Here is a 14,455-nt window from a genome sequence, read left to right on the forward strand (position 1 = left end):
TCTGAGGCCAGTAACAAAGCCTGCACTGGGTGGAGATGCTAACACCTCCCCCAGGCAGGAGCTGTGACACCTGGCGGTGAGCCTCAAAGGCTCACCCCTTTGTCACAGCCCAGCAGGGCAATCCAGCTTAGTGGAGTTGCCCGCCCCCTCCGGCCACGGCCCCCACTTTTGGCGGCAAGGCTGGAGGGAACAAAGAAAGCAACAAGGAGGAGTCACTGGCCAGTCAGGACAGCCCCTAAGGTGTCCTGAGCTGAGGTGACTAACTTTTAGAAATCCTCCATCTTGCAGATGGAGGATTCCCCCAATAGGGTTAGGATTGTGACCCCCTCCCCTTGGGAGGAGGCACAAAGAGGGTGTACCCACCCTCAGGGCTAGTAGCCATTGGCTACTAACCCCCCAGACCTAAACACGCCCTTAAATTTAGTATTTAAGGGCTACCCTGAACCCTAGAAAATTAGATTCCTGCAACTACAAGAAGAAGGACTGCCTAGCTGAAAACCCCTGCAGAGGAAGACCAGAAGACGACAACTGCCTTGGCTCCAGAAACTCACCGGCCTGTCTCCTGCCTTCCAAAGATCCTGCTCCAGCGAAGCCTTCCAAAGGGACCAGCGACCTCGACACCCTCTGAGGACTGCCCCTGCTTCGAAAAGACAAGAAACTCCCGAGGACAGCGGACCTGCTCCAAGAAGGGCTGCAACTTTGTTTCCAGCAGCTTTGAAAGAACCCTGCAAGCTCCCCGCAAGAAGCGTGAGACTTGCAACACTGCACCCGGCGACCCCGACTCGGCTGGTGGAGATCCAACACCTCAGGAGGGACCCCAGGACTACTCTGATACTGTGAGTACCAAAACCTGTCCCCCCTGAGCCCCCACAGCGCCGCCTGCAGAGGGAATCCCGAGGCTTCCCCTGACCGCGACTCTTTGAATCCAAAGTCCCGACGCCTGGGAGAGACCCTGCACCCGCAGCCCCCAGGACCTGAAGGACCGGACTTTCACTGGAGAAGTGAACACCCCAGGAGTCCCTCTCCCTTGCCCAAGTGGAGGTTTCCCCGAGGAATCCCCCCCTTGCCTGCCTGCAGCGCTGAAGAGATCCCGAGATCTCTCATAGACTAACATTGCGAACCCGACGCCTGTTTCTACACTGCACCCGGCCGCCCCCGCGCTGCTGAGGGTGAAATTTCTGTGTGGGCTTGTGTCCCCCCCGGTGCCCTACAAAACCCCCCTGGTCTGCCCTCCGAAGACGTGGGTACTTACCTGCAAGCAGACCGGAACCGGGGCACCCCCTTCTCTCCATTCTAGCCTATGTGTTTTGGGCACCACTTTGAACTCTGCACCTGACCGGCCCTGAGCTGCTGGTGTGGTGACTTTGGGGTTGCTCTGAACCCCCAACGGTGGGCTACCTTGGACCAAAAACTAAGCCCTGTAAGTGTCCTACTTACCTGGTAAAACTAACAAAAACTTACCTCCCCCAGGAACTGTGAAAATTGCACGGTGTCCACTTTTAAAACAGCTATTTGTCAATAACTTGAAAAGTATACATGCAATTTTTATGATTTAAAGTTCCTAAAGTACTTACCTGCAATACCTTTCGAATGAGATATTACATGTAGAATTTGAACCTGTGGTTCTTAAAATAAACTAAGAAAAGATATTTTTCTATACAAAAACCTATTGGCTGGATTTGTCTCCGAGTGTGTGTACCTCATTTATTGTCTATGTGTATGTACCACAAATGCTTAACACTACTCCTTGGATAAGCCTACTGCTCGACCACACTACCACAAAATAGAGCATTAGTATTATCTCTTTTACCACTATTTTACCTCTAAGGGGAACCCTTGGACTCTGTGCATGCTATTCCTTACTTTGAAATAGCACATACAGAGCCAACTTCCTACACCACACAACTGTCAATTAATCACAAATCCCAGCACCCCACACACAGTAAAAACTTAGGTGCTTTGGTAACTTAACTGTAGAACATCACCATAGGATAGGAATGCAACAGGAAGTTAATTGAGGGCCTCGTCTGGCAGTTCAGGACGGACTGTTCCCATCAGAAACAGGGTTAGAATTTTTTTTTTTTTTTTTTTTTTATTATAAATGGGCGGGCCCTTGTGCAGAGTGGCATGGTGGTGAGAAAGGAAAATGTCACTTACCCAGTGTATATCTGTTCGTGGCATGTTCCACTGCAGATTCACATGCTCTGCACTGTTCCTGCCATCTAGTGTTGGGCTCGGAGTGTTACAAGTTGTTTTTCTTCAAAGAAGTCTTTTCGAGTCACAGGACCGAGTGACCCCTCCCTTTCGGCTCCATTGCGCATGGGCATCGACTCCATCTTAGATTGTTTTCCCACATAGGGTGAGGTAGGAGTGGTAGAATGAGAATAGTAAAAATGTCCATGCAATGGAATAGATATGTATGTACATAGGTTGTGCTAAAGGAATGTTTATTTACATATATACAATTTAAATGGCTACAGGCTCCCGGGGAGGTGGATGGGCGCATGTGAATCTGCAACGGAACATGCCATGAACAGATGTACACTGGGTAAGTGACATTTTCCGTTCGATGGCATGTGTAGCTGCAGATACACATGCTGTGCATAGACTACAAAGCAGTAATCCTCCCAAAAGCGGTGGTCAGGCCTGTAGGAGTTGAAGTTGTTTGAAATAATGTTCTTAGTACAGCCGGTCCTACTGTGGCTTGTTGTGTTGCTAACACATCTACACAGTAATGTTTGGTAAAGGTATGAGGTGTAGACCAAGTGGCTGCCTTGCAAATCTCTGTCATTGGTATGTTACCTAGAAAGGCCATTGTTGCTCCTTTCTTCCTAGTTGAGTGTTCCTTTGGTGTAATGAGTAGCTCGCTTTTAGGTAAAAAGTTTGTATGTATTTGACTATCCATCTGGCTATGCCCTGTTTGGATATAGGGTTACCAGCATGGGGTTTTTGGAAAGCGACGAACAATTGCTTAGTTTTACGAAATGGTTTTGTTCTGTCTATATAGTACATTTGTGCTCTTTTTATGTCTAATGTATGCAGTGCTCTTTCTGCTACTGAGTCAGGCTGTGGGAAGAAGACTGGGAGCTCCCCAGTTTGGTTTAAATGAAACAGTGAGATGACTTTTGGCAGAAATTTTGGATTTGTGCGGAGAACTATTTTATGTTTGTGTGCTTGTTTAAAGGGTTCTTCGATAGTGAACGCTTGTATTTCACTAACTCTTCGCAGTGAAGTGATGGCTACTAGAAATGCTACCTTCCAAGTTACGAATTGGATTTGGCAAGAATGCATGGGTTCAAAAGGTGGACCCTTGAGTCGTGCAAGTACAATATTAAGGTTCCACGAGGTTACTGGTGGGGTTCTTGGAGGTATGATCCTTTTTAGTCCTTCCATAAAGGCTTTAATAACTGGTAATCTAAATAGTGATTTTGTGTGTTTAAACTGCAGGTAAGCAGAGATTGCAGTGAGATTAATTTTGATGGAAGAAAAAGCGAGATTTGCTTTTTGTAGGTGTACTAAATAACCAACAATGTCTTGTATGGAGGCATTTAATGGTGTGATTTTGTTTGCTTGGCAGTAGAAAATAAACCTTTTCCATTTATTGGCATAGCAATGCCTGGTGGTAGGTTTTCTTGCCTGTTTAATGACTTCCATACACTGATTTGGAAGATTTAGATAGGCAAACTCTAAGACCTCAGGAACCAGATTGCTAGGTTGAGCGTTGCTGGATTGGGGTGCCTCATCTGTTTGTGTTGTGTTAACAGATATGGTCTGTTTGGGAGTTTGATGGGAGGTACTACAGAGAGGTCCAACGGTGTGGTGTACCACGGTTGGCGTGCCCACGTTGGTGCTATGAGTATTAGTTTGAGTTTGTTTTGACTCAGTTTGTTGACTAGAAAAGGAATGAGTGGGAGAGGGAGAAAAGCATAAGCAAATATCCCTGACCAATTGATCCATAGAGCATTGCCCTTGGACTGAGGGTGTGGGCACCTGGATGCAAAGTTTTGGCATTTTGTGTTTTGTGGCAAACAGATCTATGTCTGGTGTCCCCCACTGGTGAAAGTTTTTTTGTAGTATCTGGGGATGTATTTCCCACTTGTGAGTTTGCTGGTGATCTCGACTGAGATTGTCCGCTAATTGATTGTGAATGCCTGGAATATATTGCACTATTAGGTGAATGTTGTTGTGAATTGCCCAATGCCAAATCTTTTGTGCTAGGAGGCATAGTTGTGATGAGTGTGTTCCCCCTGGTTTGTTTAGGTAGTATATTGTCAACATATTGTCAGTTTTGACGAGAATGTGTTTGTGAGCTAGAAGAGGTTGAAATGCTTTTAGTACTAGGAAGACTGCTAGCAGCTCTAAGTGATTTATGTGTAGTTGTTTCTCTTGACTGTCCCTTTGTCCTTGTATATTGTGAGTGTTGAGGTGTGCTCCCCACCCAATCATTGATTCATCTGTTGTGAGAATGGCGTGAGGCACAGGGTCTTGAAGGCCGCCCTTTGTTTAAATTTACAGGGTTCCACCATTGAAGCGAATAGTGTGTTTGGCGGTCTATCAACACTAGATCTTGGAGTTGACCTTGTGCTTGCGTCCATTGTTTTGCAAGGCACTTCTGTAAGGGCTGCATGTGTAGCCGCGCGTTTGGGACAATTGCGATGCATGATGCCATCATGCATAGGAGTTTCATGACAAATCGGACTGTGTAGTGTTGATTTGGTTGTATCTTTGGTACCATGGTTTGGAATGACTGTACCCTTTGTGGGCTTGGAGTGGCAATCGCTCTTTGAGTGCTGAGTGCTGCTCCCAAGTATTGTAGTTGGGATGGTTGTAAGTGTGATTTTTGGTAATTTATAGAGAACCCTAGTGAGTGTGTAGGGTATCATTTACATACTGTGTGTGATTTTGACACTGCTGTTGAATGTTGGCTTTTATTAGCAAATCGTCGAGATATGGGAATACGTGCATGTGTTGTCTCCTTATGTGGGTGGCTACTACTGCAAGGCATTTTGTAAATACTCTGGGTACTGTTGTTATCCCGAAGGGTAATACTTTGAATTGGTAATGTTTTCCCTGTATGACAAACCTGAGGTATTTTCTGTGAGAAGGATGGATGGGTATATGAAAACAAGCGTCTTTTAGATCCAGTGTTGATATGTATTCTCCCTGTTTTAGTAAGGGGACTACATCTTGTAGTGTGACCATGTGAAAGTGTTCAGATTTGATGAATAGGCTGAGAGTCCAGAGATCTAAAATTGGCCTTAGTGTTTTGTCCTTTTTGGGAATAAGGAAATATAGGGAATAAACCCCTGTTCCTTTTTGTTGGTGAGGTACTAGTTCTATGGCTTGTTTTGTTAATAGTGCCTGCCCCTCTGTAACATTTCTAAATGTTGCCCCGACAGTTTGTGCGCTCTTGGGGGAATATCTGGAGGAAAATGTGTGAATTCTATACAGTAACCATGTTGGATAATTGATAGGACCCATGTGTCCTTGGTTATGTCTGGCCAATGTTTGTGGTAAAATCTCCGTCTTCCTCCCACAGGTGATGTGTGTTGGGGGAGGTTGACGGGCAAGTCGCTGCTTGTTATTAGTGGCCTGCTTAGTGGACTGAAATGTTCCCCTTGACCTTGGTAATTGTCCCCTGAAGGACCCGCAAAACCCCCCTCTCTGATAATAGGCTTGGTAGGTGGGTTTTGTCTGAGAGGTGGATGCTTCTGAAGGCTGTTGTCTGAAACCCCCCCCCCCCCCCATATTGCGGTTTCCTGAATGTCCCTCTATATTGGGACGAGTAGAGAGCGCCCATGGCTTTGGCCGTATCAGTGTCCTTCTTCATTTTCTCGATGGCTGTGTCCACTTGTGGCCCAAATAGTTGTTGTTGATTGAATGGCATGTTAAATACTGCCTGTTGTATCTCTGGTTTGAACCTTGAGGATCTTAGCCAAGCGTGTTGTCTAATTGTGACTGCCGTGTTCACTGTTCTTGCGGCAGTGTCCGCAGAATCTAATGCCGAATGTGTCTGATTGTTCGATATGGCCTGTCCCTCCTCCACCACTTGCTGAGCCCGTTTTTGGTATTCCTTGGGGAGATGTTGGATGATATCGCTCATCTCGTCCCAATGAGCTACGTCATATTGTGCGAGGAGGGCTTGATAATTTGCTATGCGCCACTGATTGGCAGCTTGTGATGCTACTCTTTTTCCTGCCGCGTCAAACTTTCTACTCTCCTTATCTGGAGGTGGTGCATCTCCAGATGACTGCAAGTTGGCTCTCTTTCTCGCAGCTCCAACCACTACAGAGTCTGGGGGCAGCTGCTGTGTAATGAACACTGGGTCTGATGGTGGTGGCTTGTATTTCTTTTCGACCCGTGGTGTAATGGCTCTTCCTTTCACGGGTTCCTGGAAGACTTGTTGGGCGTGTTTAAGCATGCCTGGAAGCATAGACAGACTTTGGTAGGAAGCATGCGTGGAGGCCAAGGTATTAAAAAGAAAATCGTCCTCCAACGGCTCTGAGTGCATGCTTACATTATGGAATGCAGCAGCCCTTGCCAAGTCTTGGGTGCATGAGGTGCTATCCTTGGGTGGAGAGGGTTTAGAAGGGTAGCACTCAGGGCTATTGTCTGACACAGGGGGATCGTAGAGGTCCCAGGGGTCTGCATCCTCTTGCGACTGCACGATGTGTGTGGGTGACTGTGCAGTGGGCGTGGCAAGCGGTGACGCTGTTCTTTGTGGTGAATGTGGAGGAGAAAGTTCTGGTGAAAAATGACGAGTGGGTGATTTTTCCCTGGGCACTTTAGCCTTTGGCTGTTCAGTCTCTGATCATCCCTGGAAAGCCAGTTTTCTTTTTAATTTGAGAGGAGGGGCAGTTTGGATCTTCCCAGTATCCTTATGGATCTGTATCCTTGCCTGTGTTTCGTCAAACTCTTTTATTTGAAGTTCCTCCTCAAATCTGTGTCTCTCCTTTAGTTGTTTCGAGAGTCCATGTTCCTCGGTGTACAAGGCTTTTTTCGGCTCCGAAGCCAGTTTTTTTCAGCACCAAAATGCCGATGCTGATGGAAGGCCTTGGCTCCTAAAGACTTTTGAGGCTTCGTCGACTCAACAAGTCAATGCTGAGTTTTTTCAGCTTCTCGGCTCGAGAACAAAGACTTTGGCACGATTTTGGGCTTTCTTGGTGCCGAAGGTGTTGCTTGGTCACGCTTTGTTTTTTATGGGTCGAGCCATGGCCTTCAGGCAATGGTGTCCCCGAGGACTTATGCTTTTTAGGCTGACTGTGGGCTTGGGTCGGGGCAGGCGTACTCACGTGTTGGCCTGCTTTAGGTGGTCAGTCTGCATCAGAGTCGTCCGAGTCCAAACCTTGGATGGAGATCGCCATCTCCTCTTCTTCGACGTTGAGGTGCTCTGAACTTTGGAGCCATTTGCATCTGCTTCACCCTCGGATCCCTCAAGGTCTTTTTCGATCGAAAGGACTTGCAGGCCTCGCAAGTATCATCTTCCCTGTGCTCCGGTGACAAACACAGATTACAGACCCGATGTTGGTCTGTATGGGGATCCTTAGCGTGGCACTGTGGGCAGCAACGGAAAGGGGTCCGGTCCATTAGGCTTCGACGTCGTCTGTGGTCGGGCCGACCAGGTCCCTTCTGGGTGCGGAAGCCCCGAAGGGGCACCGAAGCTGTGTCTCATCGATGTCGATGCAAGATGTTTCCCGATCGCAAACAATACCAACGCTTTCAGTGAGTTTTAGTCTTTTACCAATTCGAATAACGGAGCGAAGAGGAACACATCCGAACCCAATGGTGGAAAGAAAACAATCTAAGAGGGAGTCGCAATGGAGCCGAAAGGGAGGAGTCACTCGGTCCTGTGACTCAAAAAGACTTCTTCGAAGAAAAACAACTTATAACACTCCAAGCCCAACACTAGACGGCAGGAACAGTGCACAGAATGTGTATCTGCAGCTACACATGCCATCGAACACATATATATATCTATATCTATATCTATTGATGCACTGGGATTCTGCTCAGATCGACTGCCAGTGGCTGAGATTAATTCAAGCATTCCATCCATCATCTTATTGTTGTTACACCTATGGAACTACTAGTCATTACATTTTTCACTAAACTGCCAATCAATCACAAATCCTAGCACTTCAAACACTAACAACTAGCCTAGCTCAGTAAATTAATTGTAGAATATAAGCATGTATAGTATAGTAATGAAACTGGGATTTCGGGGTAGCATTTTCAAAAACTGGGGCAGAGTAACATTACATTGTCAGTCCTTGGATTCCCAACTAGCACCTCACACTTCCATGGAAGACCCTCACAGGCAAATTCCAATCCAGTTTAATCAATAAATCTCTGGGCAGGGGCAAGGACTCTGGCAAAGATGTTCAAATGTCAACCATGCTACGTACCAATTGCAAATGTCTGCATATTGGAGCGGGCTCACTAACTACTCAGTTTTCCTTCCTCTTCAGTATCACAGAGAAGCAAACACCAGCATTTCAACATGTGATGCTGCAAAGCGATGCTTCAGAACATGAAGCTCCAGGAATCTTCCAATGAACAGGAACTGATACCAGGTGACCAAGGCAACATCTGTAGAAAATACTCGGACACCACAGTGTGGCCCATCACACAGCTCACACAAAATGTGGAGGAGAGCAGAATTAAGCCGCACCAGCTCTTGCATGCCTACTCACTGAAAACTGTGTGCAGGTATGTGATGATTGCTTCAGTCTCCATAAAGGGTTGTTTAGTTAACTACAAGAGGTCCCCTTAAGACATACCTACAAACTCTTTGAGTAAACAAGGTTTGATGTGTAACATCAGGTGTACCAATTCAAGAGAGGGTGCCTTAACCAGTCCAAGTTCAAAGGTTATGCAGAATTCCTTCTCCCCAATATCCCAGCCCACCTCTCCCTCAACATCCTAGACAGGATCACCAGCGTTTCAAGAAGCATCATACTCTAAGGGCCATGCTCACATGGCAGTCACCGTCATCAAGCCACAAATTAAATGTCCATCACTCTATCATGCATAAGGATGGGGAAAGACCTTAAGATAAGCAGAAGCTCAAAGAGCCCCATTCAAGGAATTTCCAGGACTCTGACATGAGAAATTACTATATACATAGGTAACCATGCAATGAGCAACACCAAAATACCTCAAAATATAAGGATGTGGGAAAATTCTGCTTAAAACCATCAAGAAAAGAGTTCAATCTAATTTCTTTAAAGGAAATAAACAATTAATGTGCTTTAAAGGAATTTTTTTTTTTTTTTTTAAAGAATCAAAGCACAAATGTATAGTTATTTAGGTTTTAGGTTCCAGGACATAAAAAAGCAGGGCTGTAGGGTATGCACATTCTCTTGAATAGAAATTTTTCTTTCACCATTTCGTACCTCCTGGTTGCAAAGAACTGGAATCCAGGTGAAACCTTAAAGCAATCACCACGGCCAGGAATCATCAACTCTCCATTTTCCAAAAGTGGGATCAGCACAGATATCTAGAATGGAAAAAAAAAAAAAAATCTAAAGGTCCTTAATGGCATAAAGTACTGTGCAAGTTTAAAAACAAGTGAATTCCAGTCTCAAACATCGCGGAGTATGAAATACCTGATAAAATGATCTGAAGATTAAACATTAAGAATTTCTTCTCCAGAAAGTGTGTTGTGGAAATATCTGGCTTAAGTTAATTCTATGCACAATGCAAGCCTGCCCAAACAAAGAATACTCCTTGGTTCTCCACAAAAAAAGCTCAGTCAAAAGACACTTTTGGGAAATTAAAAGAAAAGTGGCATAACAGCTGGCTTTGTCGTCTGCCATCAAAAATGACAGATTTCTTTTTTTTTTTTTTTTTTTTAAACACAAAGTAAGATTCTTTACGGCGATGGCACAGCTATAATTAAGCTTATGTAAATGTTAAGAAATGATTAAGGTGACTTGTTCAAACGTTTATGACTGGCTGCAGTGTTAATGCATGTGTATTTTAAAGAAACAAAAAAGTTAAGGTTGGGATGCTTCAAATAATCTCAACCACTTAAAATGACTTGGGCTGCATCCCAGACTACTGTTCTTTTGCCCACCATGCCACAACTGATTAGATCCTGCCATTGGCGAATCAGCCTGGATACTGCTTCAACAGGAACAGTCCAGCACAAACTGCCAAGACAAGTCCTTCTCTGAATTGGAACACAATCAACCCAAAGCTAGTTTTAAACTAGTTGGGGCTCTTCAGTCGGGTGCAGGTTTGTTCCAGTGGCACAGTGAGTACAGGACCCATGGCTAGACATATCCATTGAACTGAAGGCGTTGCAGTGAAAAACAAAACAAGTGATACTTCAGTGTGATGCTCTAAGTGGCCAAGGTATGCCCCAACACAGGTCCCATCCTCACTGTGAAAATAGAGCCAAGCTACACCAGTCTGAGAAGTCTCTACCAGGGTGAAACTAGTCCAGGGTTGCTCATAATTTGATTCAGGGAGGACCTTCCCTGGCAGTTCGGGCTTGACTGCTCCTACTGGAGAAGAGTCAAGACTGATTTGCATATGGCTGGGTCCAGACTAAGGTGGAATGGTTTGCAAAATAAATATGGACTGAAATGCCGAACTAATCAATCACCAGTGACATAGATTATTTCAAATCATTCCACTCATCACTTTTTTTGTATACTTAGGTAAATCTTTATTGACCACAAGCGCAAAACACATGCCAGTATATGCCAACTACATCTAAATCACAATCTGCATTTCAACCATGTAGGAGGCTGGATCAGTTTATGGTGTACTCCTATACTGAGTCCACGTACTTATGGTGGCACCCTACACGGAGTCCAGGCAACCCTTAGTGATAGTGATTTGGTGCCTAGATAACCAAAGCTCTCTAGGAGTAGCTGTGGAGAGCAGCTCAGACTTATCAAAGAGGAGTGTAAAGCGCTTACAATATCACAGTAGTCATACAGTGACTGTCACACAAGAGCGAACCACACGGAGTATTGCAAACAAATTTAGTATTCTTTATTACAACACTAGTACTATACTAACATTGGTATATCTCCACTTGGAGATATCTACACACAAAATATACACTTCGCAACAAGCAGGAAAAGCATAGAAATACATGTGATCTATGGGAGGGGCCAAACCATATACTAAGAAAGTGGTATAAGAATGAAGGTGCCCAACCAAGGTAACTGTGTTAGAATCCCAGGAGCTGGGGGAGTAGAGAATCACCAGAGGTAAATATTAGAAACCCCAAAGTCACACGGGTCGAGCCGGGTGTACCATAGGCTAACACGGGGCCATCACAGTTGCCATTTCCCAGATTCAGGACACTTTCGTGGGGGCCCAGAGGAAACCAGTTGGCACCAAGAATACTGGAGTACCTACACCAGGGAGCCCATGTGCATGGGGTGAAGTGACATCGGAAACCCTCAGACAATGGAAGCCTCGGTTGTCCAGGTGCTGTCGCAACTCGTGGACAGGTTGGTGGAACCCAAACGTGGATTCCTCACCAGAAGAACCTGAAAAATAGGGGGACAGTGTCCAGGCCATTCAGTGATGTCCAGGCAGTGCAGGTAGGCAATGCCGACCCTCTTGAAGGTGAAGTTCCTGCAGGTTCATGAATGATGAAGTCCTGCTGCGGAGTCCAGGGGATGCAGGAAGATCCTTGGAGTCGCCCATGAGCTGTTGCACGTCGGTTGCTGGATTGCAGGAGGGTCAGTGGTCAGCAGGACCACCAACCAGTATAGGCAAATGCAAAAAAGTTGCAGGAGGTTTGCAGGATTTTGGGGACCACCAAGGTCCAGAAGACTCGACCCTTGGAGGGGAGTCTGGGCTGGTCCTCAGCATGCAGGAGAGCCAAGATGAATTGTTGGGAGCCCCCACGAGTGACCCACTGGCAGCAGGCACAGGGAGACCCAGGGAGGCCTCTGCAGCACAACGAAACAGGAGTCCCATGCAGTAGGAGCTGCAGAGCGGAATCTGGGGCTTCTTAGAGCTCGAAGATCTCTTGGAGGAAGAGCCCACAAACCTTGGTAATAGCAACAATTGCGGTGCCCAGGGGTTCCATTCCAGTCGCTACAGCAAAGGCCCACCATCTCCCAAGTTGGTCAGAAGACAACTTTGACCCAGAGAGTACCACACAACCACCACCTGTGTTGCAGAGCCTTTCCATGTCCGAGGGACAGCAGTATCCACCAGCCTGTCACTGTCGTCTTAAGGTGCCTGCAGATGCAGAGGAAATACTCCTTCACTTTAAGGGAGATTCTTTCTTGCTTCTAGAATGCAAAGTCCTGGTTACTCTGGAGGATGCACAGCCACGGATGTTGCAGTAATCTTGCATGACTTTGAGAAACAATGATGCAGTGGGAGCCCTCCCAGCTGGATTAAGACTTGTTTCAGTTCCAAAAGCAGACCAGCAGCGGTGGTGGAGGAGGCCAGGAGCAGAAAAGGTCTTGCAGAGAGTTCCTTGTACAGTCTTGCTCAACGAATCTGAGGATCCACCCTTGGAGGAAGCTCTTAAGTAACCCTCAAAGGGTGTTGGTCACACTCTGTAGTGACCCACCTATCAGAGGGGGGTCAGGGATGTCATCTACCAGGCCTAACCAGTCAGATGCTCCCAGGGGCCTCTGCACATCTTATTTTCAAGATGGCAGAATCAAATGGCCACCAGACAGAGCTCTGTGCATCTCTGTAGGGGAGAAGCAGGACAGAGGGGGTGGTCTCTCCCCTGTCCTTTGGGTGGTTTAGAATCAGAGTGAGAACCGGTGGTTCCTGCACTGTTGCAAACCAGTTTATGAAAAGGGGGGTACCAAATGTGCCCTTCAAAGCAGTCTGGTGGTGCTCAGAGGCTACCCCATCCCAGCCCAGAGGTACCTAGTTTTAAAGGAGAAGAGATCACACCTCCCTCCTTCAGGAAACCCTTTGTTCAGCCATCCCCTGCTTGGCTCAGAAGCAGGAGGGCAGAACAGTATTTGGGGTTTGCAGCAGCGCAGGCTGGCGGGCAGACCCTACAAGGTTGTACAATCTGTTCTGAGGGATCCTCTAAGGAAGTAACATTGGACTCAGTGTAGTTGCAGGACCACAACATGTTTGATACCAAACATGCCTAGGTTCGGAGAAGCAATTATGTAGCTGGGCTACTCGTGTTGACCAGTGTCCACTACGTGCAAGCTGGCTTCCCCACACCTACAAAGCCCAGGGAATAGAGTCTGGGGTTTGTATGGGCACTTTAACTCATGGAGGGGTGTCCTCACACTTAGGACCATGCACCCTGCCGTTGGGCTGAAGGGCCTACCACGGGGGTGAAATAGTGTCCAGGTGCAGTGACTGTGATACAAGGCAAACCTTAGATCTACAGTGAAACGTGCATTAACCATTTCACACAGGCTGCACTGGCAGGCCTGCAGACATTTTGCATGGGCCCCCTTGGGTGGCACAATACATGCTCCAGACCATGGGGGGACCCCTGCTGTACCAATGCCCTGGGTACCTAACTACTATATACTAAGGACTTGCATGAGTGCACCAGTATGCCAATTGTGGGGTGTAAAAGATACCATGCAACCAAATTTAGAGGAGAAAGCACAGACTACAGTACACACTGAGAGCAGGCAAAAAGTGGGGGTAACTGTCAGAAAGATGCAACTTTCCTACACACCTAATAGATTAGTTATGAAGCTGACTCAAACATTCCTTCTTGTAAGGAAATGCCTCCTTGGCATGGTTACCCCCTGACTTTTTGCCTTTGCTGATGCTAAGTTTTGATTTGAAAGTGTGCTGAGGCCTGCTAACCAGGCCCCAGCACCAGTGTTCTTTCCCTAACCTGTACTTTTGTTTCCACAATTGGCACACCCTGGCATCCAGTTAAGTCCCTTGTAACTGGTACCCCTGGTACCAAGGGCCCTGATGCCAGGGAAGGTCTCTAAGGGCTGCAGCATGTCTTATGCCACCCTGGGGACCCCTCACTCAGCACAGACACACTGCTTGCCAGCTTGTGTGTGCTAGTGAGGACAAAACGACTAAGTCGACATGGCACTCCCCTCAGGGTGCCATGCCAACCTCACACTGCCTATGCAGTATAGATAGGTCACCCCTCTAGCAGGCCTTACAGCCCTAAGGCAGGGTGCACAATACCATAGGTGAGGGCACAAGTGCATGATCACTATGCCCCTACAGTGTCTGAGCAAAACCTTAGACATTGTAAGTGCAGGGTAGCCATAAGAGTATATGGTCTGGGAGTCTGTCATGCACGAACTCCACAGCACCATAATGGCTACACTAAAAACTGGGAAGTTTGGTATCAAACTTCTCAGCACAATAAATGCACACTGATGCCAGTGTACATTTTATTGTAACATACACCTCAGAGGGCACCTTAGAGGTGCCCCCTGAAACCTTAACCGACTATCCGTGTAGGCTGACTAGTTTTAGCAGCCTGCCACACACCAACATGTTGCTGGCC

General features: G+C 46.7%; 1 protein-coding gene across 1 annotated transcript in view; it reads right to left on the reverse strand.

The window, feature by feature from the left end:
* The window catches only part of MDN1 (midasin AAA ATPase 1), a 1,740,009-nt gene that overhangs the window by 1,580,735 nt on the left and 144,819 nt on the right, over window positions 1-14,455 (reverse strand). The window contains exon 8 of the mRNA XM_069235499.1: window positions 9,396-9,499. Coding sequence (XP_069091600.1) covers window positions 9,396-9,499 — 104 coding nt within the window. The remainder of the gene's footprint in view (window positions 1-9,395; window positions 9,500-14,455) is intronic.

Source organism: Pleurodeles waltl, chromosome 5, assembly GCF_031143425.1.
Source record: "Pleurodeles waltl isolate 20211129_DDA chromosome 5, aPleWal1.hap1.20221129, whole genome shotgun sequence".
NCBI lineage: Eukaryota > Metazoa > Chordata > Amphibia > Caudata > Salamandridae > Pleurodeles > Pleurodeles waltl.